The sequence below is a fragment of the Crinia signifera genome, chromosome 9, assembly GCF_055691185.1.
Source record: "Crinia signifera chromosome 9, ASM5569118v1, whole genome shotgun sequence".
Lineage (NCBI taxonomy): Eukaryota > Metazoa > Chordata > Amphibia > Anura > Myobatrachidae > Crinia > Crinia signifera.
This window is the reverse complement of record NC_139225.1, coordinates 110,956,881-110,984,845: the sequence shown is the minus strand read 5'-3', so window position 1 is coordinate 110,984,845 and position 27,965 is coordinate 110,956,881. Positions and strand designations below refer to the sequence as shown.

The window sequence follows — 27,965 nt, the reverse complement described above, 5'->3', positions numbered from 1 at the left end:
ATAGCAATCAGAACCTACTTTTTATTTATTCAGCACCTTCTAGAAGACAATAGATAGAATCTGATTGGTTGCCCATAGCAACATCCCATCTTCAGTAGAACTCTCATTTTAGTAAATTTACTCTTAAGTTACCTAATCAGGTGGGATATTTTAAATGGATTTAGTTATTACTTATGTGTACTTACGGGTGAATTTGTGGCCGTTTTCGCCCATGCCATTTCGACACTGAATACTGAAAAGGGGAATCTCTATTCCGTATTAGTAATCCTTGAGCCCATATGATAACTGGCTAACTAATGCAGTGGCCGTCTTGCTCATCAATGCACTCTGCAAACCAAATAAGTAAATTATAGTGTGGCATTCAGTGGGAATACATTTACTCCCATGTTTTGTTGCAGCTCCCGGTTTAGGGCAAATACTGTCCTTCCAGCGAGGTAAAAGATCTCCATTTATTTAAAGTGGTGTAAATCTTAACTTACACGGTTGTTACCTAAGAATGCAAAACAAATGTTTATCCAATAGACCAGGGATGCTATGTGGCCATGCTACAAATGTTGCAGGGCATGCTGGGATGTGTAGTTCAACAACAGCTGGAGGGCCAAAGGTTCCCCATCCCCGCAATAGACTTTTGAGGCTAAAACAATTGATTTTCAAGCTTAAGAACTGCCACGCTGTCTGGTCTCTTACAGATGAGTAATTGGTGTACAGTCCTTTTTTTCTGTCCTCCAGGCTCTGTTCCGTTGCCACTGCTGACGCGTTTCATGTGAAGTCAGTCGTGATCATATCGGCTATTGTGCATAAACTGAATTAGTTTGACTGCTTACACATAGTGGAAGCAGCCATTTTGTTTTGTCCTAAAGCCATATGTATAAGAATATGGCTATAAGTCCACAGTACATCTGTGCCTTAATAATATTGGGCATGAAATGCAAAGCTCTGTAATTGATTCCTAGTAAATCGATTGGCTGCATTCTGACATTTAGTTTCGGCCCTATAAAGTGTTGCTACCACCATGTGTACATGATTATGACATGACCACACCACTGTTATGGAGGTGCTGATTTCTAGACAAACCAGCCAGTATGAAAGCTCTTTTATTTATGTGAATACAAGCGGATTACTCGTGCTTCGCTTTGGAATTTCAAGTGTTTCCATGGGGGGGGGGGGGGGGGTAACTTTAATTTTTTAGGAATTCCTTGTAAACTAAATTTTTAGTCTTTCCTCCAGGCTGGAGAATGACCGGATCCAGCTTGCGCTCACCAGTCGCGGCAATGGACACGCGAGCGTGTGAGACGGTTGCACGTCCCTGTTCTGGTGATCGGCATATCTAATGCTAGTAACTGGGGCTCCATCTGTACAACTGGCCATTGGAGAAGCAGTCACTTCTCTGCCCCTGAGCTTTGGTAATGGTCATGGCGTAGCAGATGTTTACAGGGAATTGCAGCCTTTTGAACTGGAAGTGGTTGTCTGATGGGATTAGAGGAATTCTTAGAATGAAGGCCGCTTCTTCCTGGCCTTTACTTGCAGCGTGGTTCGGATGGATTCAAGTGGACAATCATCCAATTTAAAATGGCCAAATTTTTTTTTACAGATTGTCGGTAAACAAATTGTTAAACAAATGTTTGTTTTTAAACTTTGATTAACATGCTGCTAAAAATATATGCACCTACTGAAGAATGAATAATTGTATGTTACCCCTTTTGCTTCAGCCACAGGTATATTGCCCCGGGATAATGGGGGAAATTTACTAAAGGAAATTTGTAAAATATAGGTGTATTTGTATCCAGAAATACACTTATTTTTGACATTTACTATCCCGAAAATACGGCAATTCGTATTCGTATTGATCTGCTATCAATACGAATACGAATTGCCGTATTTTTGGGATAGTAAATGTCAAAAATAAGTGTATTTCTGGATACAAATACACCTATTTTTTTTACAAATTTCCTTTAGTAAATTTCCCCCAATAGGTCCAATCAACTGTTGGGAAGGGAAGAAAATAATACATATATATATATATATATATATATATATATATATATATATATATATATATATATATATGTATATGTATGTATGTATGTATGTATGTATATGTGTAAAGAGCACATTTCACTCCTTTTAGGGGTGTAATTTTGTGCCTACATCACAAAAAAAGCTACTGTCCAAATGTCAAGTTCCTAGTCCCATGGTCCCGGAGGGATTTTATATATGTAGATTATCCACATGTTTTGTATTGGGTGAATCCTCGTTAATGCATTGGCAGTAGCTTAACAAACTCTGCTGCCTATATGAAGTCTACTTTTCTGTTGTTCATATGTGATATGGTAAGGGTGGTTGCAGTGTCCACAAAACCATCCAATAATGCTGTTAGGGATGTGCGTCTCACATAAATGTTATAGTGTGTACACAGTGCGATTTGCACTATCGATTTTGACTTTATAGTTAAAACCGATAGCAAGTAAGTGCAAATCGCACCGTGGTCTGCAGCACCCGATCCTGATTTGATCCCAGTGTGGGCCATCGGAATCGAAAGTAGAAATAGAATGTGTAGTACAGTCCATCAAATGATTTTTCCCCTGCTCACAAATCTAAGTCAGTCTGGAATGACCTAGACATGTGGTGTCCGGGTCCGAGAACGGGGCAGTGGACGGAAGTACTGTGACACCAGCCCCCGGTAAGGCAGGTGCCTGACTGCGTTCACATGGCGATGCCCAGTGTTTTCCTGGGCGCATCCACCATTTTTGTGGGTACGCCCTGGAAACGCCTGCCCTCCTCCATCTCACACCCCTTGTGCGAGCACCACAGCGACTATGCAAGTCTCTGATTCACTTGGGGCCTTATTCTAGTTCACTCTTTCTGACAAAATCCTTCTTTGATAGACAAAACCATGTGCACTGCAGGGGGGCAGATGTAACCTGTGCAGAGAGAATTAGATTAGGGTGGGGTTTAACTTCAAAGTGAGAACTATATTGCAGTGTAAAAATAAAGCAGTCAGTATTTACCCTGCACAGAAACAAAATAACTCACCCAAATCTAATTCTCTCTGCACATTTTGCATCTGCCCCCCTGCAGTGCACATGGTTTTGTCCATCTAAGAAGGATTTTGTCAGAAAGAGTGAACTAGAATAAGGCCCATGGTCCCTGATGCTTTCGCACTGTCACGCATGGGACCAAGTGAATCAGTCACCCCCTAAGTGAGAGCTTTAACGCTATGCATTACTGTCCTGTGCCACAGAAATATTTTTCTAAGTTGAATTGTGATTCTACTGAAATCATGATATCTTTCTTCCAGGTCCATTGTTGCCTATCAGCCGGCTGGAGACAACAGTCACACGTTCGACATCACCGCCATGTTGAAGTCTGTGGGAATGTTTCTGGGCATTTTCAGTGGATCATTTGCTATGGGAGCTGCTACTGGAGTAGTCACTGCATTAATATCCTTACCTGTGCGTTTCTGCAATGCCAATCCTCTCAGTAACATGAGATACATAGTAATGGGCCACAGAAAGTCTAGATCTTTCTTCCTCTCTAATACATGTCGGTATGTATAGTGCATAGTGCTTTTGGGTACTCTTTACCTAGAGGGGCGCCCATCGCGGGCATCGCATGTACATTGCATGCCATTATAATGGCATGCGATGTGACCGATGCGATGCCCGCGATTTTACATAGAAATGCGTTTAAAAATGTAAATCGCGTCGGTCGCATCGCTGGCTCGCTGCGCTCGCCACGCTTCGGGTTCACGTTGATCGTGGGGTGGCGTTAACAATTGGGGGGGCCCAGGGTGGGTATTTGGGGTCTGTGGGCCATTTAACATTGTTCCCTATGTTAAATCGGGTCAATTGACCCATTTAACATTGTTCCCTATGTAAAAACGCGGTAATCGCGTCGGTCGCATCGCATGCGATTTTTTTATCGCATGCGATGCGACCGGCGCGATTTTTTACCTGCGATGCCTATGATGAAAATCGTGGGCGCCCTTCTAGGTAAAGAGTACCTGCTTTTGTCCTAAAATCATCTGTAATTTTCCTTAACGATCTCCCACGTCACTAAGTTTACCAAGTTGCGGGAGTTCCAGCTCCTTGAGACCGGCCTGTTCTTCTTGATGTCCTGGAGCACATTCCTTCTTGCTGAAGCTTGTGGCTACACTGGTATGTTCAGTACCTTTGCATGCTTCACTGTCATGTGACCCTGAGCAGAGGTTGACCCAGTGCTGGTTAAGATGGATGTTGTGTTACATGTGTGGTATAATATGCATGGAGTGTTCAGATTTCCTTTGAGAGAAATAAGGGGTCATGTTTTACTTTTTATTTGAGTGTTCCAGATATTTTTGTATTGCGCTGCTCATCACTATCAGCACAACATCATAGCTGCATTTTCTTCTTTCTATCCATATGCACATCTTGTCTTTTATAAGGTCTTTTATCTGTCCAAAAAGAGTGTCATTGACAGCGTGACAGGTCCCAGGGAGAACGTCTGGAACATTAGCTGTATGTAGCGGGGCACTGAGGTGTAAATGGGCATCCAGCGTGTATAGGTTATAAGCAGTCTTGGGTCAAGTGTAGTAATTAGTTATCTCATCTGATATGAGCTCAGCAGCTGGCTGATCATTGGCTACGTTCCCTTGCATGTTGACTTCTTTTTTCACCCCTACTTGAACTATTTGCAGCATCTAAACAGTGACAGATTCCATATATACTGTATTTGCTGCAACAGACACATTTCTGACATTTAACACCCGCTGACATTAATATCTTAATTACTAGATTAGATTCTGTAGCTGGCTGCTGTCTTGTTTATATGTCACTAAGGGTAAAAAAAAAAAATTCACAAAATCCCCTCCTGGCGGGCCTCCACTGCAGGGGGTTACTGCAGCTCTAGCTGGCGTAACCACATAGAAACCTATGGGCTTCTCTTCGCAGTGCTACTGTGTGAGCGATCCGACACAAATTACTCCCAGCATGCCCCGCTGCCGCCAGCGTCTTTGGGACTTCCACGTTAGAAACGAGGAAGTCCAGGCAGTGGCGGGGATCGCAAATGGCTGCTCATATCAGAGGAGCTGCCTGATACATCTCGTCCTCAACAATAATACAAATCTGGTTTATATATAACCTACTTTAAACAGATTGACTCTAGATTGACTGTCATAAGTTCAACCCCTATTGGTCAACAGGTTCCAAAGGTCGACACACAATTATTTTTTTACAAAATTTTGAGCCGACATGTGCCGACAGGCGGTATTTTATACCCTCCCATCCACTACGGCGTGGAGGGAGAATAGTGTGCCGAGTGCAAAGCATGTCGAGCCATGCGAGGGGACGCGGTACACTTAGATGGTGTCTATGTCGACCTAGACACCCAAAAACACATAAAACTCTCATGTCGACCTTTTCCATGGCGACCATTAGTGATTGACCATATGACTGTAGACCTAGACATTGTAGATCTAAAATACCATAACCAAGTCAGTAAACTCTCATTTATACAATGTATTTATTTGTGTCCAGGTCCTGTATGAAGCTCCCCCTTAATTAAGGTCCATACACACTGGGCAATTTCGCGTATGGCCAGCGATGATTATCACATCACTGGCCGGAAAAATGCTCAATGCATACACACTGAGCGATGTTCACAGGGGTGAACTACTTCCCATAGCCGGAGTCTATGGAAAGATGTTCACTCATCCTATCAGACAAGACGACGGCCAGCGATAACACCGGAGCGCGCATCAGTGCTCATTGCCCGGCCATACACACTAAAAGCAGCTCAGACGCAAAAAGTGAGCTGCTTTCAGTGTGTATGGGCCTTTAGTGCTTAGCAGCGTAACACGAGGAGCGAGCAGTAAGTGAAGTGTGTCTTTGTTTGCAGGTGTGGTTGCAGTCTTGTTTTGTGGAATTACCCAGGCGCACTACACCTATAACAATCTGTCCACAGAATCGCAAATCCGAACAAAACAGGTATGTCATAATGTTTCATTATTATTTCTACTATTACTTATCATTACAACCCGAGGCTGACGTGCATACTTTAGTTTATAGTCCCATATTTAATGCGCAGAACATTAATACCACAATTCAGGATTACATTACCACAATGAAGTGTATTAATATTAGAAAATCATGCCAGAAATAGTCGCCGGGTACACACTAGCTCAGTGGTCTCCAACCTTAAATGGGCATGAGCTACTTGAGACAAAATAAACCACGCAATGCCAGGGGCATTGCAGTGTGTGTGGCATATGGTGCCAGGGGCATTGCGGTGTGAGGCATATGGTGCCTGGGGCATTGCAGTGTGTGTGGCATATGGTGCCTGGGGCATTGCAGTGTGTGTGGCATATGGTGCCAGGGGCATTGCGGTGTGTGGCATATGGTGTCAAGGGCATTGCAGTGTGTGGCATATGGTGTCAGGGGCATTTATCTGTTATTAGACAGATTTCTTTTTCAAAAAATGTTTGTAGCTGCATGCAGGTCCGACCTCCAGGTAACTGGCACTACTGAGGACATGATATGTAACTGGCACTACTGAGGACATGATATGTAACTGGCACTACTGAGGACATGATATGTAACTGACACTACTGAGGACATGATATGTAACTGGCACTACTGGGGACATGATATGTAACTGGCACTATATATGTGCAAGACAATGATTGCTTGGCATTTAAATTCAGTGGCTGAGATTGTACAGAAACTTTGTTCCATGTTTTGAAACCTTGATTTATGCACAAATAAAATATATTTGTGTTTATTTCATGTGTTTGATGTATATGTACAACATTATTGCTAGATATATACAGATAGTGATAGATGCTCAATTAGTTCAGTAGCATTTCCCAGGTGCATGAGGGAGGGGTTAATTACTGGGTAAGTAAAACACACTGAGCAATGCTAGTAACCAATCTAGAACACTACATGTAATTAAAATAGGATAGAGATAGTGTTAGTGAGGGAAAAGTGTTAATAGAATGTAAGAGCATGCCGCACTAAAGGCACCCAGCCCATCCAGTCCGGGAGCACCGCACCCCACACCACCGTTACCCTAAATTGGGTCTATGATTAACCATCAAGGAGCCACATGATAATGGCTCCTTACTTGATATATCCAAACTAAGAGCTACCTACCTTGGAGCAACCCCTGACTACTCCATGTGGCATATCAGGACCCACATCTCCTCCTAATATGGGCTCCCTTCTGCCTCTAACAACATACATACAGATAGTGATAGATGCTCAATTAGTTCAGTAGCATTTCCCAGGTGCATGAGGGAGGGGTTAATTACTGGGTAAGTAAAACAAGACATTTTCCCTCAGCACACTGAGCAATGCTAGTAACCAATCTAGAACACTACATGATAATAGAATTCAGAGATATTGGTTACATATACCTGCGCAGGTGTATGCTATGCCCCCAAGCCGCGTCAAGGCTTCTCTGTATATTGGGGGTCCCTAGCGCTATATCTAGGTGCAGGGTGCGGCACCCCAAAAACCATCATGATTGCTTGGCATTTAAATTCAGTGGCTGAGATTGTACAGAAACTTTGTTCCATGTTTTGAAACCTTGATTTATGCACAAATAAAATATATTTGTGTTTATTTCATGTGTTTGATGTATATGTACAACATTATTGCTAGATATATACAGATAGTGATAGATGCTCAATTAGTTCAGTAGCATTTCCCAGGTGCATGAGGGAGGGGTTAATTACTGGGTAAGTAAAACAAGACATTTTTTCCCTCAGCACACTGAGCAATGCTAGTAACCAATCTAGAACACTACATGATAATAGAATTCAGAGATATTGGTTACATATACCTGCGCAGGTGTATGCTATGCCTCCAAGCCGCGTCAAGGCTTCTCTGTATATTGGGGGTCCCTAGCGCTATATCTAGGTGCAGGGTGCGGCACCCCAAAAACCATCATAAGCTGGGAAGCCCAGTGCGGCATGCCAGTGATATACTAAGTGTTAATAATTAGTGATAGGAAGCCGAAGCTATATAAAAAGGGAGAGAATAAAGGGATGTAATTAAAATAGGATAGAGATAGTGTTAGTGAGGGAAAAGTGTTAATAGAATGTAAGAGCATGCCGCACTAAAGGCACCCAGCTAGATACCTCAAGATGCATCATTGAAATATTAAAATATTCCGAAATACGGAATAATCTGTTATCCAAAATTCTCCTGCTCCCGAGCATTTTGGATAAGGAATACTCAACCATAGAAATTAAGGTTTTAAATCTATATTTAGAAACTCCAGTGGGTATTGAGCCCTTGGAATGTGTCCTCTAGAATGCAACAAGTACATTTAAGTTGTGCCATAGATGAATGTGGGCCAACATGGCAGGAGACACAGTGTCAGATGAGCGTGTATGCTCAGTGTTACAGGAAAAGGTGGTGCTCAGTGTAAACACTAATTGTTCTTCTGTCTTTTCCCCTCTCAGCTGTTTGAGCTTTTGAATTTTTTGGCAGAGAACTTTATCTTCTCCTACATGGGTTTGGCTCTCTTCACTTTCCAGAATCACGTCTTCAATCCCACCTTCATAGTGGGCACTTTCGTATCCTTTTCTGAACTCGTTTTTCCCCCCAAGGTTTTGGTAGAAGATATTATTTATTTATAAAAATACTTCATGCACACCATTAATTAGCATTTAAAAAAAAAATCTTATGGCAGATGCCCCAAATATTATAATTGACTCCTTGCATTATGCGCTCCCCACATGATGATGTCTGGTGATAAATGTTTATTTTTAGACTAAATGTTGGTGAAATGTATCCTTATTCCACTTCCCTCTCACTGATCTTTACCACGGGGTGAAGGGAAGTATGACAACTCCTTCATATTGAGACTTCCTCAAATGGCAAGCTGTGTATTATGGTGGCTGATTATAGCATGCTGAGATTCTAGAAGATGTTTTTCTTAACCTATCCATGTAGCTTGCAGTCTTCCTGGGAAGGGCAACAAATATTTATCCCCTCTCGTTCTTACTTAATCTGGGGCGAAGAAACAAGATTGGCTCAAACTTTCAGCACATGATGATGTTTGCAGGTACGTTAGCTCATCAGCGCTCCCAGAGGCAGTAGAGCGTATTGCTGAGTTTGAGTGTATTACTATTTTATTTATTTATTTATTTATTTATTTATTTATCAACAGTTACTTATATAGCGCATACATATCCCGCAGCGCTTTTACAGAGAATATTTAAACATTCGCATCAGTCCCTGCCCCAGTGAAGCTTACAATCTATATTCCCTACCACATGTACACGCAGACATATTCTAGGGTTAGTTTTTTTTGTTAGAAGCCAAATAACCTACCAGTATATTTTTGGATGGTGGGTGGAAACCGGAGTACCCAGAGGAAACCCATGCGAGTACGTGGGAGAATATACAAACTCTGTACAGTTAGGGCCATGGTGGGAATCTAACCGATGACCGTAGTGTTTGGAGGCAGTAATGCTAACCATTACACCATCCGTACTGGCCTATTACTAATGAAAGTTATTTTTGCCTTGTAGCACAATAACCATATCTATCCCAGCAATTGCATGTATTTGTTAAGGCATAAGACCTACAGCTATTGTCCTGTTTCAGATTGGTAAAACCCAGCATGGTCTGCGGAATATGTATGCGCTATATAAGAAACTGTTAATAAATAAATAATGGTCTGATAGCCATGCGGAGACCAGTAATTTTGAAACAGCTGGAGAGAAGTTGCAACATGTACAAAATAACTGTTCAATAATGTTGAAATGATGTGTAACTTTACAATCCAGGATCCATCGTCTGTGAACCATTGTAGTAATTATCATAGTGGGTTCCCTTTTCTTTTAGGGTTACGCGGAGCAATGACCTTTGCCCTGGCTATCCGCGATACGGCCACCTACGCCAGACAAATGATGTTCTCTACCACCCTTCTCATAGTGTTTTTCACAGTCTGGGTTTTTGGAGGCGGCACAACAGCAATGTTATCCTGTTTACATATCAGGTAAATGCTCTTCCTTCCATACTGTCCAATGCTTTCTCCTCCTCTCACTTGCAATTTATCAAGCCAAAAAATGCTAACCCCACAATGATAACTCCAGGGACCCTGTTGATGACGTTGTGTCATTGTATCTTTATTTATAGCAAGTCTGTGCCTGTATGATTGTTGTTGTGTCCCAACATGGTATACACAGACCTGTAGATATATGTTTATAATATACATGTAAGTTTTGGACCCATCTTACACGTCCATGTTCTGAGGTTACTTGACCTGTGTAATCTTTTATGGTCTATCTACTGTATGGTCTACCCCCGCTCCCGCTGCACATGTCAGATCATCATATTTTGATCATCACTTTAATATGGGAGAAATTGTCTACAAAACATATATACTGTAATCTATATATTATATCATAGTGTCCGTGAGCCTCCAAAACAGATGGCAGTGTTTCGGAGACACACAAACACTAGACATACAATGCTCACGACTACAAGCATTTTTGATAAGGGATTTGATAAGCGATTATAAATTGTATAAGCACCCTAATGGGGGCTTACAATGTTAAATGGACCCCCACGCCACCCCCAGTATGAACGTGAACCCGAAGCGTGGCGAGCGCAGCGAGCCCGCAAGGGGCGGCGGTACGCGTCCTCTGACCTTTTCATACCCCCACTATACATGTCGGCGTGGAGATGATTTTATATAGTGTGGTGAGCACAGCGAGCCACCAAGCCCGAAGCATGACGAGGGGCCGCGGAATACATGTAAAGTAATAAGCGTCCCCTTGCGGGGCTCGGTGGCTCGCTGCACTCGCCACACTATATAAAATCAACTCCACGCCGACGTGGATAGTGGGGGTATAAAAATGTTGGAGGACGCGTACAGCCGCCCCTCGCGGGCTCGCTGCGCTCGCCGCGCTTCGGGTTCACGTTCATACTGGAGGTGGCGTGGGGGTGCATTTAACATTGTAAGCCCCCATTAGGGTGCTTATACAATTTAAAATCGTATAGGGGGCTTAAATCGCATCGGGGCGCCGTGATAATACACAAGTTCCGACGAGTTAAGTATGAAAAAATAGGGTGGGGGGGGGGGGAGAATCAGAAATATTCTGTAAAACCAAGGTTTTCTGAATATTTTGGTTTTTGGAATATATGGGTAGGGGAGACTGGACCTATGTATGTATGTATGTAGTATGTATGTATAAATGTGATCAGCAATTATTGTATTTGTTTTTCTGTATTTAACCACTAGATGTCACTTCATTGCTGTTTTTAACATAAACAGAGCCTGATGCAAAGTTAAGGAAATAAAGCAGACTCTTGTACTGCATCTGGGGTAGACGTAAAACGTGCACAGATTTGTAGTCGGGTAACAGCATGTCCTAGACTAATTCTAGATTTCAGTGGAAATACAAAGTAGCCATAATGTCAGGCTCCAGTCACTGAGAATGAGCCAGCAGTGCAGCCGGGAGCAGCTCAGCACCTCCTGGAAATGCCGGGCATGCTCCCACAGTGATGAAAAGAGGTGATGTGCCAGAAGGACAGGCGCCCTCATTAGAAACCACACCCCTTTTTTGGTCACACAACTAAGGTGCGCATGCGGGGGATGGGGTGTTTTGGTCCATCGGGTGTCACCAACCCCAGCGATGCAACTGATGATATTAAAGCGATTTGTTACCTTGATGATTATTCCCGTATAGCCTGTTGATCTCACACTTTACGTTGATACGTTATACTAATAACTAATTGTACTTTGTCAAACTTTTTTTTGGTTTTAGAGTGGGTGTGGATTCTGATCACGACCAATTGGTAAATACCCATTTCTTACACTATTAATGTTTCCAACCTTTTTGAAGCTGAGATATTTCTGACTTTACTTACAGTACTTTGTCCTTTATTAGTAGTTTGAATTTCACAATATTACAGTATGGGTAAATGTTTTGTTTCTGTGGCATGTCCTCAAAATCATTAATAAGTGGCATAATGCCAATGTATTTGTCCTCATTGAAATATTTTCCATCTGGGTCAGACTTGATAAAAGCATTCACTTCAGTTAGGATTAATATGTCATGTTTAATGGTGCAAGCAGATCACTAGGTGCCCAAAAACAACCCTTTTACAAGTTGCAGTGCAGACAAGGACACAATAAAGTCCATCTGGCAATGGAAAGTTAAATACAAGGGGAAGACTTGACTGAAATAGAATCAACATGGTTTGCTGTATAATACCACAACAATTCATTTAGTCTAACATAAACGCAGGTTTGTGTGGGTGGAAGTCTGACTTCACATCTTGTGGCCCATGTTGCTTTTGGATCAAATGATCCAGGACACCAGCAGAGCAATGCTGTGTAATCTGAAAGGGATTAGTTTTGTATACATCTATTTTATCTGCACATTCCATAGAGTCTTGCATAGTGACTACATTGCTGTAGAAAAGGAGGTGGCGTGCTGGTATTTGTCCTAAGTCTGTGGAAGAACCCTTTCTGTCGTCCATTTTACTAGGTATGCTCCACCCTCTCTCAAGGGTATGGGTCCTAGGGTCGATACTATGAATGTCAACATGGTCGACACATGTGTTAGGTCAACAATGGGAAGGTCGACATTGAAAAGGTTGACATGAGTTTTTAACGTTTTTTCTGTGCCAACAGGTGGTATTTCATACCTTACCATCCACTAGGGCATGAAGGGAGAATATATTAGTGTGCCGAGCGTGGCGAGTGCAGCGAAGGGACGCGGTACACTGATACGGATGTGGGACCATTTGTAGACAACAAGTAGATAGACAGCCATTAGGTCGACACCATTAGTTCGACAACCCAATAGGTCGACATGCTTTTAGGTCGACATGTCATTAGGTCGACATGTCATTAGGTCGACAGTCAAAAGGTCGACATGGTTTTTTTCACTGTTTTTTGGACAAAATGTCGACATGGACACAGTTTGAAGTGAACCGCAGCCCCTCGCATCGCTCGCTTCGCTCGCGATGCTTCGGGCACGGTGCCTCGCTGCGCTCGGCACACTATTTTATTCTCCCACCACGCCCTAGTGGCACATGTCGGCTCAAAAAAACAGTGAAAAAAAAACATGTCGACCTTTTGACTGTCGACCTAGACACTGTCGACCTAATGGCATGTCGACCTAAAAGCATGTCGACCTATTGAGTTGTCGAACTAATGGTGTCGACCTAATGGCTGTCTATGTACTTGTTGTCTACAAATAGTCCGGATACCCACTGATACGGTGTCCATGACAATGGGTTTTTTTTATCGTCAATTTGGATATATCTGCAGATCAATATATGTACAGACCGATTAGACAACATGTTCTCCGGTCACACTGCACAATCCATCAGATCTGAATTCACAAACAACTAGTTATTACTGAAGCATGAAGTGCCTCATGCCTCACTGGCTCCTAGTGAAATGAAAGGGCTAAGCTGGAATAAAGGCTGAGTGTCATTTTAAAGGATCTACTTTCATTTGTATCAATGAATTTATAGTGATGCCTTCAGGTTACACAATGCAAGGTTGACAAGGTTACCAGCATGTTTTGTGAGGTCATTGTTCAACCTGACCCGGGGTTGTATTCAATGCGATGATGGCGAGCAGTGCCGGTAATCCGCAGCCAGAGTATTCAACTGCCTCCGCTTCACTCTCCGTTTCCACCTCGCTGGTTTTCTTCAGTGAGGTGGCAGCGGCGAGTGTGCCCATTAAAATGGTGGTGCTCGCCAGAAAATACAACAGGCTCACTGCATTTGGGTCGAAACTCGCAGTTTAAGGAAATTCTAGCCGTCAACTGACAGTGAGGGTTTTTGCAAAACATTTAATACAACGAGGGGAGGTTGGATGGCGAGGATGGCCTTTCCTTGCCAAGCCATCCTCGTCATACAAACACCCCTCGCCACCCGCATTGAATACACCACAAAGGCTTGCAGTCTGATTTGTTAAGTAGACTTGCTGGCTAACTCTGTTAGTGCACCATGAAAACATGTCATGCTGTACAGTGTGCAGTCACAGGACAAGTATAATTGGTCCAAGCTAAAATCTGCTTTGCTACTGAACACATGAGCAGTCGGTACTACAGTGTGCTTTTACATGACCCTCATCGTGTCTGGATGCTGTCTGCTCTGTCAGCAAAGACTTTTTTATTACTTTGAAAAATTGTCTGTTCTGATTCCACTGAGCAGTGGAAGATGGAAACCGTTCTGTGTCATTGCATTGTCCTTATAATGTCCATCATTTACCTCCTACAAGTCTGACTAAGTATATTTATCCTCTGCTCTTGTTACAGGGAGTCCCAGAGAATGAACGCAGGAGTACAAAGACAGAGAGCGCTTGGCTTTTTAGGCTCTGGTACAACTTTGATCACAAGTATCCTTGGATATGATCTGTGTTTGTTTTTAGAAGAGCTGCTTAACACATTCTTAAGGTGCCCACACACTAGAAAGATCTGTGATCTTAAGATTTATCTTGAATTCCCCGTCAGTCCTAGACAAAAGATTCTGTGCAAAGAGTATATTTTGAAAAGCTTTATATTAAGATTTCAGAAAAATTTTGTCAGGGGGGGAGCAAAATTTATAGTTACGCCACTGCCCGGACATGTAGATGTGCGCTGTTGTTGCTCCCCACACTCAAGCCCCTCCCCCTCACCGCTGCTTCCCAATCAAATCGCCTAGAAGCCTGAACAGCCAAGCACACGAACACTCCAATAGTTGAGCCCTCGAGCGTGCCTAAATCCCAATTCACCGAAACAGCCGAGCGTCCGAATGTGCCAAATAGCCTGAAATAATCGAGCATCGAAATGCAATCGAACACCCGAGCGTGTGAACACGCCCGAACTTGCCCAAACACCTGAATCGCTGAGCCCCCAAACTCCCATGAGCATGCGAAAACCTGAACGTGCCTGAGCGCATCAACTTCCAAATTCCCAACCATGTGAACACGCCCAAGTGCCAGAATATCCGAGCATCCTGATGCACCTGAACACGCCCGAACACCCAAATCCATGAGACACAGTGTCCGATTGTTACCAGGTGAATGTTGGAAAACTGTATGAAGTGCCAGAATGGGGCTCACAGACACCTTATGCCAGGCCCGCCCCTGAACATGTGATGTCACTCGAGAGGCAGGGCCACTGGCAGAGAAAACACATTCTCCTGTCTGGATCACTTTTTTGCCGATGGCATTGCTTGCACACACACCTCATTACAGCTGTGACTGGAGGTAACTAGTTGAGATTGTGCAGTTGAGGCAACAAGTTCTTTCTGTAGAGGCCAGTGGTGCTTGCAGGTAAGGGAAGCTGTTTCTGACAGTCCTCTTGCACATAGCTTGAGCCTGGCATGGTTGCAGACACTAATGATGACATTTGCCGGTTGCTGTTGTAAAACCAGTTGTCAGCATAGCTTCTGTTTGCACGCACACACAAACCCCCTACATTAGTTAAATGGATACTTCTTAGCATAAATGTAGTAAGACAGGCTTCCGAGGCTGCCACAACTAACAGACAAAAGCTGCTCCTTTCTCAGGTTACAGTCTGACAGAGCTGTATAAGCCAGCCTTTCTGTAGCTAATCATGAGATCCCCATACACGATACCGACAATCATAATAATGACATCACAGGCTGACTGTTAAAATATTGTCATCGTTGAAATGTCAATTGGTGACATGTTGTCATGTTCACCATGTGTAATCCCGACATCCTCAGATTGTTGTCAAAAGCGGTAATGCTGTGGAACGGGAGGGTTAGGCACTAGGGTGAGGGATCGGGGTAAGGGTAGATTACTCACTGGTAGGCCCATTGTCAGATATCTGCACCAAAACTGTCCAACATGGCCTCCGGGACCGGAAATAAGATATTGCTGACCACAAGACCAGCTGAGACACTGCTAGACATTATTCATGTCCTCAAGATTAATGCCGGCCTACACACAGTTTAGCCATTGAACCAGTCCAGTTGTCTGAATGTTAATTGACTAAAACAAACAGTTGTTTTAACACTCAATATTCAGATGTAAAAAACAACACATCTGAAAATCATATTCGGTTCTCTTCTGGCGTGGGATGTGTCTTTATACAGCATTTGATGTGACATTTTGATGATATGAACTTTTTTTGCAGTGATGGAAACTGCACCTTTCTGTAGGCTTTCCTTAATCTTGTACAGCTATCTAAAACCTCTATTAACACACAGCGGACCGCCCCTCACCGCTACTCTTCCCAGTTGCTGTGGTCCATTGGCAAGATGCCTAACAAGTCCGCAGGCCTATGAGGTAAGGTTAAGTGGCCAATTTGTCATAGAAACACCAGAATTGCGGCTTAAATACCTGCATGCATTGAATGAAGCCACTTTTCTGGGCTGAACCATTATATGTGGGAGATTCCATCACTGATTCTTTGTGAAATCATATCACTGGTTCCTAAGGACTTATCCAAGTGCATTCTTGGTTCAACTTCGAAAATGGCCGCCTCCATTGTAAAGATGTTGGGTCTAAAAAAGGGCAGTAAATGTAAGCTGTAATTGGTTATATTTAGTTTCTATTTAGTGAAATATGTTCATCTGTTTTCTTGTAAATGAATACTTCTATTACGCAGGCAATATGTGGGCTTGTGTATGGAATTCAGTACATTCTCATGGGCGCGACTGAAATGCATGCAAGACCATATTGGTGACTGATGGGTCACATAGCTTTCTGTGCCTGGCTTTGTCTCACTCTCCACATCGCACTAATAATATGTGACAAGCAGAGCATGCTCACTGGAAAGAATGTTAAAGGGCCTGTGAAGGAAAGATTGCATCCTACTGTTCCTGAAAAGTTATGAGACGTAAATGTAAACTATTCATGTGTATCCACAACAAAGAGCAGAGAAGATGGCAACGTTTCTTAGAAGAGCTGTGACACGATTAGTAAATATAGATTGATTTGCTGCATTCATTGTATGTAAAAGCTACTTTTGAAGGTTGAATGCAGCTCGTTTCAGTCTCAGGGATTTGATAGATAACACATCCACTCTTTAAAGCAAGATATTGCGGAGATTGGGACCCTTGTAAATGAATGTATTAACCCTTTGGGTGCCAACATCTCTGTGAGAGATGTGCAAAATATCCACTAAAAACGCCAGCGTTGCTCTCATTTGTTATATAAATTCAAATAAAAATATTGTGTAAAAAAAAAAAAACGTTATTTCCTATATAAACGGTAACATTGCAGGGTCATTATGATGAATGAAAATGCTTGCTTGGCAATTTTTACACCTATTTTGACAAATTCACTTGTCACTCTATGGGTTAATACTGATGTTACTGTCGGAACCTCTGCGATTTGTGTTATGCTACATGTTTTGGATAGAATATTGCATATAATTTTAATTTGGGTACTTTTTCAGGATAAACTTAAGCATACTTTAAATAGCTCCCCATCTTCAGATTAATTCAATATATGAAGTTGTATAGGTCCCCGCACAATTATTAATAAAAACATTTCTTTCTTTTTCACTTTTAATTGCTTTCCATCCATGTTTTTGTTTTTAGATTTTTTTTTTTAGATTTTTTCCGGACGTGTCGGATCACTCAGGATCAATTTCTGCCCCATTCCTGATGACCGGGGGCTGCACATGCATGAATATTGACATGTACAAAACCCCTGAGCGAATGCCTCTGGCAAGTTTCACACACGCAGGGGTGTTTGCTCCAGTATGAGAGGGCAGGGGAATGTCCAGCATTTTATGGGCGCACCCATAGAAATGCTGGGCATGTCCCTGCAAACACAGGCGTGTCTGATGCCTGCTGAGGTTGGGCGGCTTCATCGACTGCCCCAAATTAAGCCATCTCCGGCCAGGATAACAGTCAGTTTAGAAGGGAGGGGGGGGGGGAGAAATCATTGATGGTGAGCGACCATTGAATGTTTTTTTGTCTCCCATGCGACCGCATCCAAGTGGGTATAAGTGTACACCTCCACTCGCAAGCTAATGTGGGGATTCTGACCCATAGTTTGCTACCTAGATTACAGTATTATGCACAAAGCATTGTTGGAGGTCTTGGATCTCAGAGTAATAAACAACTGCAAAATATGGCTGAAAGCACTGCATAAGCCACATAATAAAGAAATATATCCATGAACTGCTGAAAGAGTACATGAAACACCATTCTCTGACATTAGATGCTCCTCTTATAGTTCTAAATCCCTTTAAAATAAAATGTACAAAAGGTTTATTTCCTGCTTTCAGAACCAGGAACAGCTGAAGGACGACGATTCAGATCTCATACTGAATGATGGCGACATCAGCTTAACGTACGGCGACACTACTGTGAGCACAGAACCCGTATCATCCAGGAGGGGTACAGGGAACCACTCCGAGGATGCCATTGACCGGGAGCTTACCTGTGGGGATAATGAACTCATCTTAAGAGGAACACGCCTGGTCATGGATGAATGTGAAGCTCCAGGGAGTCTGCAAGTCACCAGGAGGCCAAGTCCCATGTAGTTTGTTTTTTTGGGAGCTGCTCATCTCTGACAATAATAAAATGTTTGTGTTTTCTAATCATGGCGATATATAGTACTACCTACTGCATGGCTCCGAATGTCTGAGCTGTATACCCGCTATTTATTTGGCATCAGAAGATACTGTTCTTCTTGATGCTAACTTTAAAGATGAAGTTACAATTTTTATTTTGGGGATATTTGATTGCACTTTAAGTGAAGCCACCTAACAAAGCGCACAGCGCTGTATGGTGAATTTCACCGCACCCCCAACTAGTTATGTGAAAATATTTGCCAATGTTTGTTATTTTTTTTTTTTGTGTGTTACTTGAAATATTACTCGGGGTTTATGATCTTTTTTGTTTTTGGCACCTTTGCACTCTCGGTAGAAATAATTTGTTTTATAATTTAATATAATCTTCGGCTAGTTCTAAAAAAATCTACCAGTGCATGGAAGAATAATGCGCTGCTTTTCCGTCTGACAGGAGAGGGTTCAAGTGAGATGCATCCCTATTAAATGCCAGTGTTTGGCTTCTTCTTAGCAAATCCGATCTTTGTGCAGTGGCCTAATCCGGTCTCATGTGAGTAGACTGGACCCTGGCTGGCGGCTCTTGTAAATATTTTTCAAGCAGTAAAAAAAAAAAAAAAATGGACAAATTCTAGTGTTTCAGCCAAAATGTGTTTTAAGAAAAGTTTTTACATGCCAAAGTTTATTTTTAAGTGCGCATTCCACAGGAGACTGTTGAGACATAGCACAGCCATTAACGAAACTTTATTTGAGTTGTTTTTTTGTTAGAGACTTTTTTAAAGTTAACTTGTTTAAAAAAAAAAAAAACTCATCCCTTAACAATAAAGAGCTTAAAAAAACAGGGCTGCCCAGTTAACGGCTCATAATATAAATGAAGCTCATGGATCAATGTATAGATTTTTGTGTGTGCAATACAACCCCTTGCCGTAAAATATATGTGTACATATTTTATATTCCGATAGTCTGGAATATCAGCAAGGACGTAGTCAATCCTGCGCGTTTTTGTTCAATTTCGTTCAATTTTATTTTAACAGCCGAATCTGCATTGAGATTGCATTGAGGAATTGCCAAATTAGCGGCCATTTCTGACTAAAAAAAAAGTGGAATCGTAGATCCCTGTCTTTTTCGGAATTTCGTAATTTTTCCAAAAGTCAGAAAAACTGTAAAAAATGTAACAGATTGAATGTTAATCGATCAAAAATCTCATCAGGGATTGAATACCCCCTAAGTGGGTATAATGAGAAGTAAAAAGTCAGTCACAAATGGTAGTAATATCTTTAACATTTTATCTAAGAATTATAAATTAACAAGAGGAAACAAGATCGTGGTGTAATGTATATCAATGTATAGGATGATGATACATGTTTACAAATATCCGTCCAGGATTTACCACTAACATCCGCTATTATCTGTATTCTCTCCCGAAACACCAGAACCTACAAATACACTTTGTGTGCATTGATATTCATCCAATTTCTACAGTAAGCACTCAGAGCAGTTTATGTAATAGATTTATTATAGTCCTCAAGCATCAGACAGTTAGCTGCCTGTGGCATTGCCTTTATCCACAGTGATTGCTGTCTTTGTATACATAAACTTGCCAAGGTGCCGTTGTGCAAAAAAAGGAGAATCACTCCAGCTTTACCAAAACATAGTGTGATTGCTGAATCATTGGTCATGCGCCATGGACGAAACGCTTACGTGGGTTTTGTGGTAGCACAGATCATTTTCACAGTCCTATGAGCTCCACTTCACTCCACCCGTTTGTACTGAATTTATAGGGTCTATAGATAGACACTATGGAGGTCATTCTAGTCTGGTCGCTCCCCTGCACATTTACACAAGGTAACAATGTTTTACTACTGCGCATAAGCACTTATGCGCATGTGCAGGCTCGGTTTGTGAACGGACACGCTGACTTGTATAGTCACCGGCCCGTTCACATGGAGCAGTGCTGGTGGGGGGCGTGGAGCGGCAGACATTGGTCTCACCCATGGGAATGCCCAGCATTTTATAGGCATCCCCATGAAAACCCTGGGCATTCCCATGGTAATTCGGCCAAGACGTGAGTGCTGGGGGCGGGCAGCTGATGTCACCGGATGTCAGCTGCCCGCCCTCTTCCCGTACAAGAGTGACCAGAGAGTTACTTAGATTTGCGAACACTTTAGAAATCATTAGATGGTCGGTGACCATCGAAAGATTTCGGTATGCGGGCATCGGGCGTTCAGTTGGCTCGCAAAGCTGTGAAATTTGCAGCTTTGCGAGTCAACCAGAATGACCTCCTATGTGTCTAAATACTTAAGGTTTATACTTTATTTTGGTAATTCTATAGTAATTCACATTTATGTGCCTTTTTTTGTATAGGTTTCTATCGTCCATAGAGCGCTGCTCATTCTTATGACTTCATAGTACTTTGGTGTTTATAATTGGGAATATTGCTAGATTGATTGTCACTTAATGATCACGTGAGCCTTCTGTCCCATTATATAAATAATAGGTAGACCTGACCGTCCTCCGTGTTCTGTTTCGTATCTGAACATTGAGTGCACATGTTGCATTTTGATATAAACCCCAATTATATAGTACATTTGAACATGCTAGATAGAAGCATTTATTTGGAAGTCAAAATTAGAAATTATGGTTTTATTTTGGGCCATTTTATCAGAATGCCCTATTCCAAGTTGGAGAGGTGTATTTAATGTGTACTATGAGCTTGGGCACATTAGGCTTGCCAGCTGTGGTGCACCTGTAAGTCCCAGCAGGCCCCGCCAGCCACAGGGCTGCTGACCTCCTGCCTCAACTCTAAACCGCGAAGAACAATGTAATTGTGGCATTTATAAACCGTGGCTACAGTATTTTGTACTTTATAATATTTGCCTCATCATTTTATAGATTTTAATACAGCTTATGAAATATGTATATTTTTTTTCTGTTCAAGCAGCATAATGAACAAGTACGTAGATAATGTGGTGGTTTCTGTTACTAAGTACACATACTGTACTTGGGTTATCCATTTATATATCCGCAGTGAATTCATGTAACCATGTCTGAGGCCTGGGTGATCCGGCTTTGAATAGCTGCTTCTAGGTTTCAATACAAGTCTGGTACTGGCTGTGTTTTGATGATCTCAATCTGTTGTTAGTCTCATATAACATTATCACTACTGTTAATTCCGTCTTATTTACAAGTGTTCTAAGCATGTGCCATGTACAAATGTCAGTCTTTCTTGCTTCATTGATTTTGATGAATGTATTCTGTATTTTCAAACTGCATACAGCTAGTTTTTTAGGAGCTAGTTTAGACCTGGTACTAGGTAGAGAGATTGTTAAATAATTGTGTTTTTCCTTTGAACCTACCAGCAGAGCCGGCCCTAGCCTAAATGATGCCCTAGGCAAGATTTTGGCCCCCTAGCACCGCCACTAGTTCTGCCTCTGACCCTGCTCCCCTTTCCCAGCACCATCAACCCTCATCATAGCAGTCATCATTTTGGTGCTCCTACCCGCAATATTTTAAATAGAAACAGTGCACACATTCGGTGCGCAGCCCAAACAGGGGTGTGTTCTTGCTGAAAGGGGCATGGACACACAATAGTACCCCCAATTCAAATTATGCCACACAGTAGTGCAACTTTATTCACATTATATCATGCGATGGTGTCCCTTATTCACGTTACATCACACCGTAGTACCCCTTTACCTTATGTACATTACTCCTCACATTATTCACATAGAAAAAAATCCTGAGAAAATATTGTATTTTAAGCACCTCCATGGCCACACTGCAACCCAGCACAAAGCAGTGTGTGCTGGGCAGATGAGAAGAGCGGCTGCTGTCACTTAAGGGGAGGGGGCTTGGGTAATTTGTACCTCCTACCCCTTTCTCTCGACACCCCTGATAATACCACATAGTAATGCCCCTTACACATAACACACATTATTAATGTCCTTATAACCATAATGCCTCTTACACATTATGCCAACCTTTATTAATGCCCTTCATACACATAATGACACACATAATGCCCCTTACACATAAGTTGCACATTATTAATGTCCTTATACACATGACACACATAATGCCCATTACACATATGTTGCACATTATTAATGCCCTTATACACATGACACACATAATGCCTGTTACACATATGTCGCACATTATTAATGCATTTATACATGACACACATAATGCCCCTTACACATATGCCGAACACTATTGCACAACCAACCCACCCGCAGAGAGCACTCGCACAGCCGCTAACACTGTGACCTCTGCCTCTGCTTGGATACAGATGTTTCTTCATACATCATGCCTCAATAGTCCATGCAGCTCCTGGCCAGTTCTGCTAACGTTGGGTGCCTTTTTTGCTGAAAATTCGTCTTATTTGCATTGTTATGGCCAGCACACACAAGGAGCTTCCGATGATTAAAATGATATGCGGCATGAATATATTCTGTGTGCGACTGTGGCTGCACCTGCATACGGAATGCTGTTACAGTGATTTCCATGAATACACTATTTCATATGCAGATACAGCCTCACTCACACACAGAATATAGGCATGCTGCATATCATGTTAATCAGCAGAAGCTGCTGATGCCCCTAGGCATTCCAAATGCCCTAGGCAACTGCCTAGTTTGCCTATGCCTAAGGCCGGCTCTGCCTACCAGCATATAGGGGTCTCAGTGTAGCTATGATAGTGCCTACAAGTTTTTTTCCTCAGTCACTGGGAGTCTAGAAAGAGAAACCTCCAACATTGCTTTGTAATATTAATTCAAACAATTGGGTATGCCTAAAGGTGCTCATACACAGTTCCGATTTGGGATGATTTTCAACGGATCAGGCCTATATATCGGGTGAAATCGGGCCAAATCAGAGGTGTTTTACATGAGGTCTGATCCAATGCGCGTTCCAATGTGCCTCTGATAGGAGCCTGGAGATCTTGGACATTATTCAGGTCTGTTCGGTCCCCCAAGCATTTGCATGGGGCACCGATGTTTGCTGTCTGTGCATTTCTGCACATGTGCAGACGCCGGGTGCGAACGGGCATGACAAACTGCGGGTGGAGATGACCATGGGAACACCCAGTGTTTCATGGGTGTTCCCATGAACACGCTGGGCGTTCCCACGGAAATGAGGCAGTGACATGGCTTCCGGGGGGGGGCGGGCAGCTGACATCACCGGATGTCAGCTGCCCGCTCTATTGTTGTACTGGGCGCACGCAAAGCTAAGGCATCTGAGATGCCTTAGTTTTGCGTGTATGCTGCAAATACTTTGAAAGTTGGCGATCATCGAATGATTTGGTCCACCCACAAAAGGATGCGAATGCAAAATCTAGAGTGCTGCATGTGAACTAGAATAAGGTCCCTTATGTGTGGTACATAAGATGAATTGGAATTGGACCATCAGCGGCACATCACGGGTGCTTTTTAGCATTTGTAATGTATCATATCTGATTCCTTTGAACTCCCCCAGCAGCTCCCCAGGTGTCCCTTTACATGTGATAAATCGCATTTAAAAAATGGCACATCAAGTGTTAAGTCGGAACAGCCCTCCCGGGGATTTATGCCTCCAATAAGTCGGACCTGCGTATGGCCACCTTAAGTTTAGCTTGCCCTACATTTGAGCCTTTTTCCAAGCTGAATCTGGAGATCTAATGTAGGCCAAGCTTTAAAACAATACTTCTCCCTATGAAAGCTCTGATCTTCAAATGTATAACCCATCACACAGTCTAAACGGTACATTTTTTTAAATTTCAAAAAATGTGTAGTGATGTTGCCCCTAGCAACCAATAAAATGATATCCTTAATCATTAGCTTTAGTAGTCTCTCCTTTTGTTCCAAAAGAGTATTGGAAAGATGTTCACTAATTTCTTATAACCCCAATTAGATCAAAGGTAAATATTGTGTGAAAAGTGTTAATGGAAAGTGTTCTATAAAAACTAGGCTCTGACAATTAAGTGAAACCTATAGATGACCACATTTAGCTGTTGTTTCATTGCATCCATGTACATGAGAGACATACAGTAGGTGGGTATTCACTCCTGGCCAATATTTCCGATAGTCAGAAATACCGGCCAGGACCTATTCAATACCGGCCAGTTTCCGGCCAGGACTCAAAGCTGCATGTACTGTACAGGTCTTTGAAAAGATGAATCTGCATTGGTGGAAATGGCCGCTAATTTGACAGTTTATCAGCAAATTCAGATTCAGCTGATCCTCCTAAGAAGACCTGTATTGGCTGATCCATGTCTTTATAGACGTTCTCAATGTTTCCGAAAGTCTAAAAAATACAAAAACATGTGACTTCCATCTATTATAGGCAAAAACTGTATATATTTCGGACTCTTGGACAGCGGTTGAATACCCCCATAACAGTATTAAAATGCATGTGGCAACAGTGTATGTTGAATTGGTTATTCAAATATACAATATTAAGCGCTGTCCAATGCCTGCTATTGACCTGGAGAGCTTTGAGGATGGATAGTGTTCTGTTTAACTTTGTGGCTGTTCACAACCAATTAGATGCCACCCTCTGAAGCACAGACCATCTTTTCAGAGCTCTCTTAGCTGAAAGGTCTAATTTTTACTTAAATATATTCATATGTCCTAATTAAAAAAAAAATATATATATACAAATTGTCATCTACTTTTCTAATTCTGTCCCAAGAATAGGAATGTTTTTCTAAATATTCACTTGGAAAAGATGGTGTCTGAGCTCTCACACAGCCTTCCTTTCCCAGCTCACTATGGCCCTTATTCTGATCGGTGCGGATTTTTCCGCATGCGGTCGTACCGCCGATGGTTTTCGACTGCGCATGTGCAGAGGTCACTCTGCGCATGTGCAAGCGGTTTCGCCGCACGTATTCTTTAGACGCCGCACAGGGGGCGGAGAGGGGCGTGAAGGGCTACTTAGCCTCATTACCCTATGCATACGCCCCACGTTTTATGGGCGTTCCCATGCAAACGCAGGGCGTATGCATGGTAATGAAGCCGTGACGCATGTGTAGGGGGCGGGCATCTGACATCGCCGGATGTCAGCTGCCCGCCCCCATACATGATTTCATACGGACAAGTGTCCGTGTGGTCTAGGGTGGCGGGCGCTGGTGGAGCGTGCGGCCCTGCATTCGATGTTCGGCGACCATCGAATGCAGGGGCTGCTCCCAAGATGGAGGAGGCGTATCCCCGTCCACTTTCATGCGGACCGCCACATATCCGCGTACGGACGGAGGTGGCGATCCGTATGGAAGGCGGGGATTCGCCTGCACGGTCCTGGCCGCATATTCTGATCTGGCCGCACAGATCAGAATAAGGGCCTATGTTAGAACTTTGCAAGCTGCCTAGACTACACTTACTTTTTTACGTTATTGCAACAGTCTATGGGGTCAGTCCAATTAGCCGGGATGATCTTGTGGGTGCAAGTCACTGCATCAGCAGCCACACTGTACTGCGACTGAGATTTGCACAAATGTTAGAGTGAACTCGGGTTGAAACCAGCCCACGAAAGCGCAAGATCAGGTGCCGCTGCCGGTGTTAAAACCATAGGTAAGAGGATTGACTGAAAACGTAAAGTTAAACAACAATATTTAGGCCATATTCTATTGCTGCTTTGGTGCACATTCCCCTAAATGAATGGGACATTCACTATAGGTGACAATGTAGCATATTAATGTACAGCATAATGGTGTAGCATATTAATAGTTAGCATTAGATGTTTTATTTGGGATTTCATCATTTCTCCTATATACAGTGCCTACTGATCAGGGCTGCTTAAAGCCAAAGTAGAACAAAACTCCCTGCCAGTTTAGAACAAGAGGCTATGTCCTAGCTGCTTGGTGAATGGTCCGAGGTTCTTGGCGTTGCCCATCAGTTGGATTGCTGAATGTTAGATTTCATTATTCTTCTGCAAATTATTAATCCTAAATTCAACTTAACTTCTGCTGTCCTCCTATGTAGCAGGATATATCAGATGTTAGTGACTGAACATAGGATTGCACCAGTGATGCTCATCTGGAGAGGACTTGTTGTACAGGCCGCAACTTCTAATGAAGACATTTATTTTCTTTTGTTACCTGGAATAGTTCTATATATGTTCACTGCCCCGAAATACGCTGATAACCGCTTATATCAGCAAACTCTACAGCAAAGCTCTGTTGTATAGTAGGGTAGTAAATGTATCAGTTCATCCAGGCTGGCAGTGTAGATGGGACTGTGAAATATACAGCAGTGCGTTTAGTAAACTAAAAAAAAAAAAAACCTTTAAATTAAAACCCATGTGAGTTCAGCGACAAATTTGCCAAAATTCACGTATAAGAGTTATCCTTGGGCCCTCATAAGCAGCACAAACTGTCTACTCTAAAGGTGCCCATACACTAAGAGGATTCATATGCAGTTTGGTCTCTTTTCATGTGATTGCGGCGAGCAATCGGATCAAAAGCGTCCAAATTGCATGTGATGACAGCAGATGCGATGCACGGTCTTTAGCGCACCGGAGCCTATGAGTCACATCGGCTGCAGAAACGATCTGTTGGATCATATCCAAGCCGGCCAGGACCACATCTGATATATCGCTTGCGATCCTGCCACCTGGGAAGGTCCAAGGTGGCTCAAGAATTGCGTGCGACTTCTCTGAGGGGAGAAGTCGCACATGTGTATGGGCATCATTAGTGTAGGAGGCTATGACCATCCTGCATACTGGGACTTGTAGTTTCACAACTTTCTAAATGTTTATTTTTTTATTATCCACCTTTTTGTGTGATATCAGCATAACTTTTGGTATATTGATTTAATTGAAGGTTTAACCCTTCAAACCGACGTGTCCACTTCTCACTATGCAGGAAATCTCACTCCCTTACCTCCATGCACTACGCTTTGGGGCTCTTTTATAGGCAACTGTCCATGGCCAATCCCTGCATTAACATTACCGCTAAGTGCTTGTGTACATTTTGTTGTTTGCTCTCTCTTGTAAATTTCTAATTTTTCTGTATACTTAATCGCCTATGTTCTTTTATAACAGTTTTTGAAGATGTACAAAGTCTGAAATTGTATTTGGTGTATGTTGTACAGTGACTGAGTTTAACAACTTGTTTATTAACGGAATAATTACTCCTGCCACTTGCATTTGTGTGTTGTTTTTTTTTTGTCTAATAAATATGTTCTTACGGAAACAAATATCCGTTTCCTGGGCTTGTCTTGTGTTTCATCTTTTGGGTGTGAAGCCGGAGATCCGTGAAACTCCAACAGTGGCCACAAACATTCTTCCGTTCCACTGCTGCCGTTCGTGCGAAGTCACCTTTTTTTGCCGGTGACTGTGTTGTTCATGGTTATGGATAACTGGGTTGATATGGAAAAAAAGGTAGACCAGTACAAAAAGTCGACACAAGCAAAAGGCCAATATGTATATGGTCTTTTACCAATTTAAGGCAAGTCACACATAACCCCCGATTGGTGTGCTGCGTCCCCTCGCATGGCTA

The 27,965-nt window shown here is 42.6% G+C and overlaps 1 protein-coding gene across 1 annotated transcript in view; it reads left to right on the top strand.

The window, feature by feature from the left end:
• SLC9A6 (solute carrier family 9 member A6) overlaps positions 1-27,677 on the top strand; it is a 54,068-nt gene extending 26,391 nt beyond the window's left edge. Inside the window, exons 7-16 of the mRNA XM_083159512.1 lie at positions 3,299-3,440; positions 4,052-4,157; positions 5,875-5,963; positions 8,447-8,560; positions 8,940-9,051; positions 9,837-9,990; positions 11,765-11,795; positions 14,279-14,358; positions 16,152-16,257; positions 18,212-27,677. Coding sequence (XP_083015638.1) covers positions 3,299-3,440; positions 4,052-4,157; positions 5,875-5,963; positions 8,447-8,560; positions 8,940-9,051; positions 9,837-9,990; positions 11,765-11,795; positions 14,279-14,358; positions 16,152-16,257; positions 18,212-18,469 — 1,192 coding nt within the window. The 3' untranslated portion in view covers positions 18,470-27,677. The remainder of the gene's footprint in view (positions 1-3,298; positions 3,441-4,051; positions 4,158-5,874; positions 5,964-8,446; positions 8,561-8,939; positions 9,052-9,836; positions 9,991-11,764; positions 11,796-14,278; positions 14,359-16,151; positions 16,258-18,211) is intronic.
• Positions 27,678-27,965: the final 288 nt, after the last annotated feature.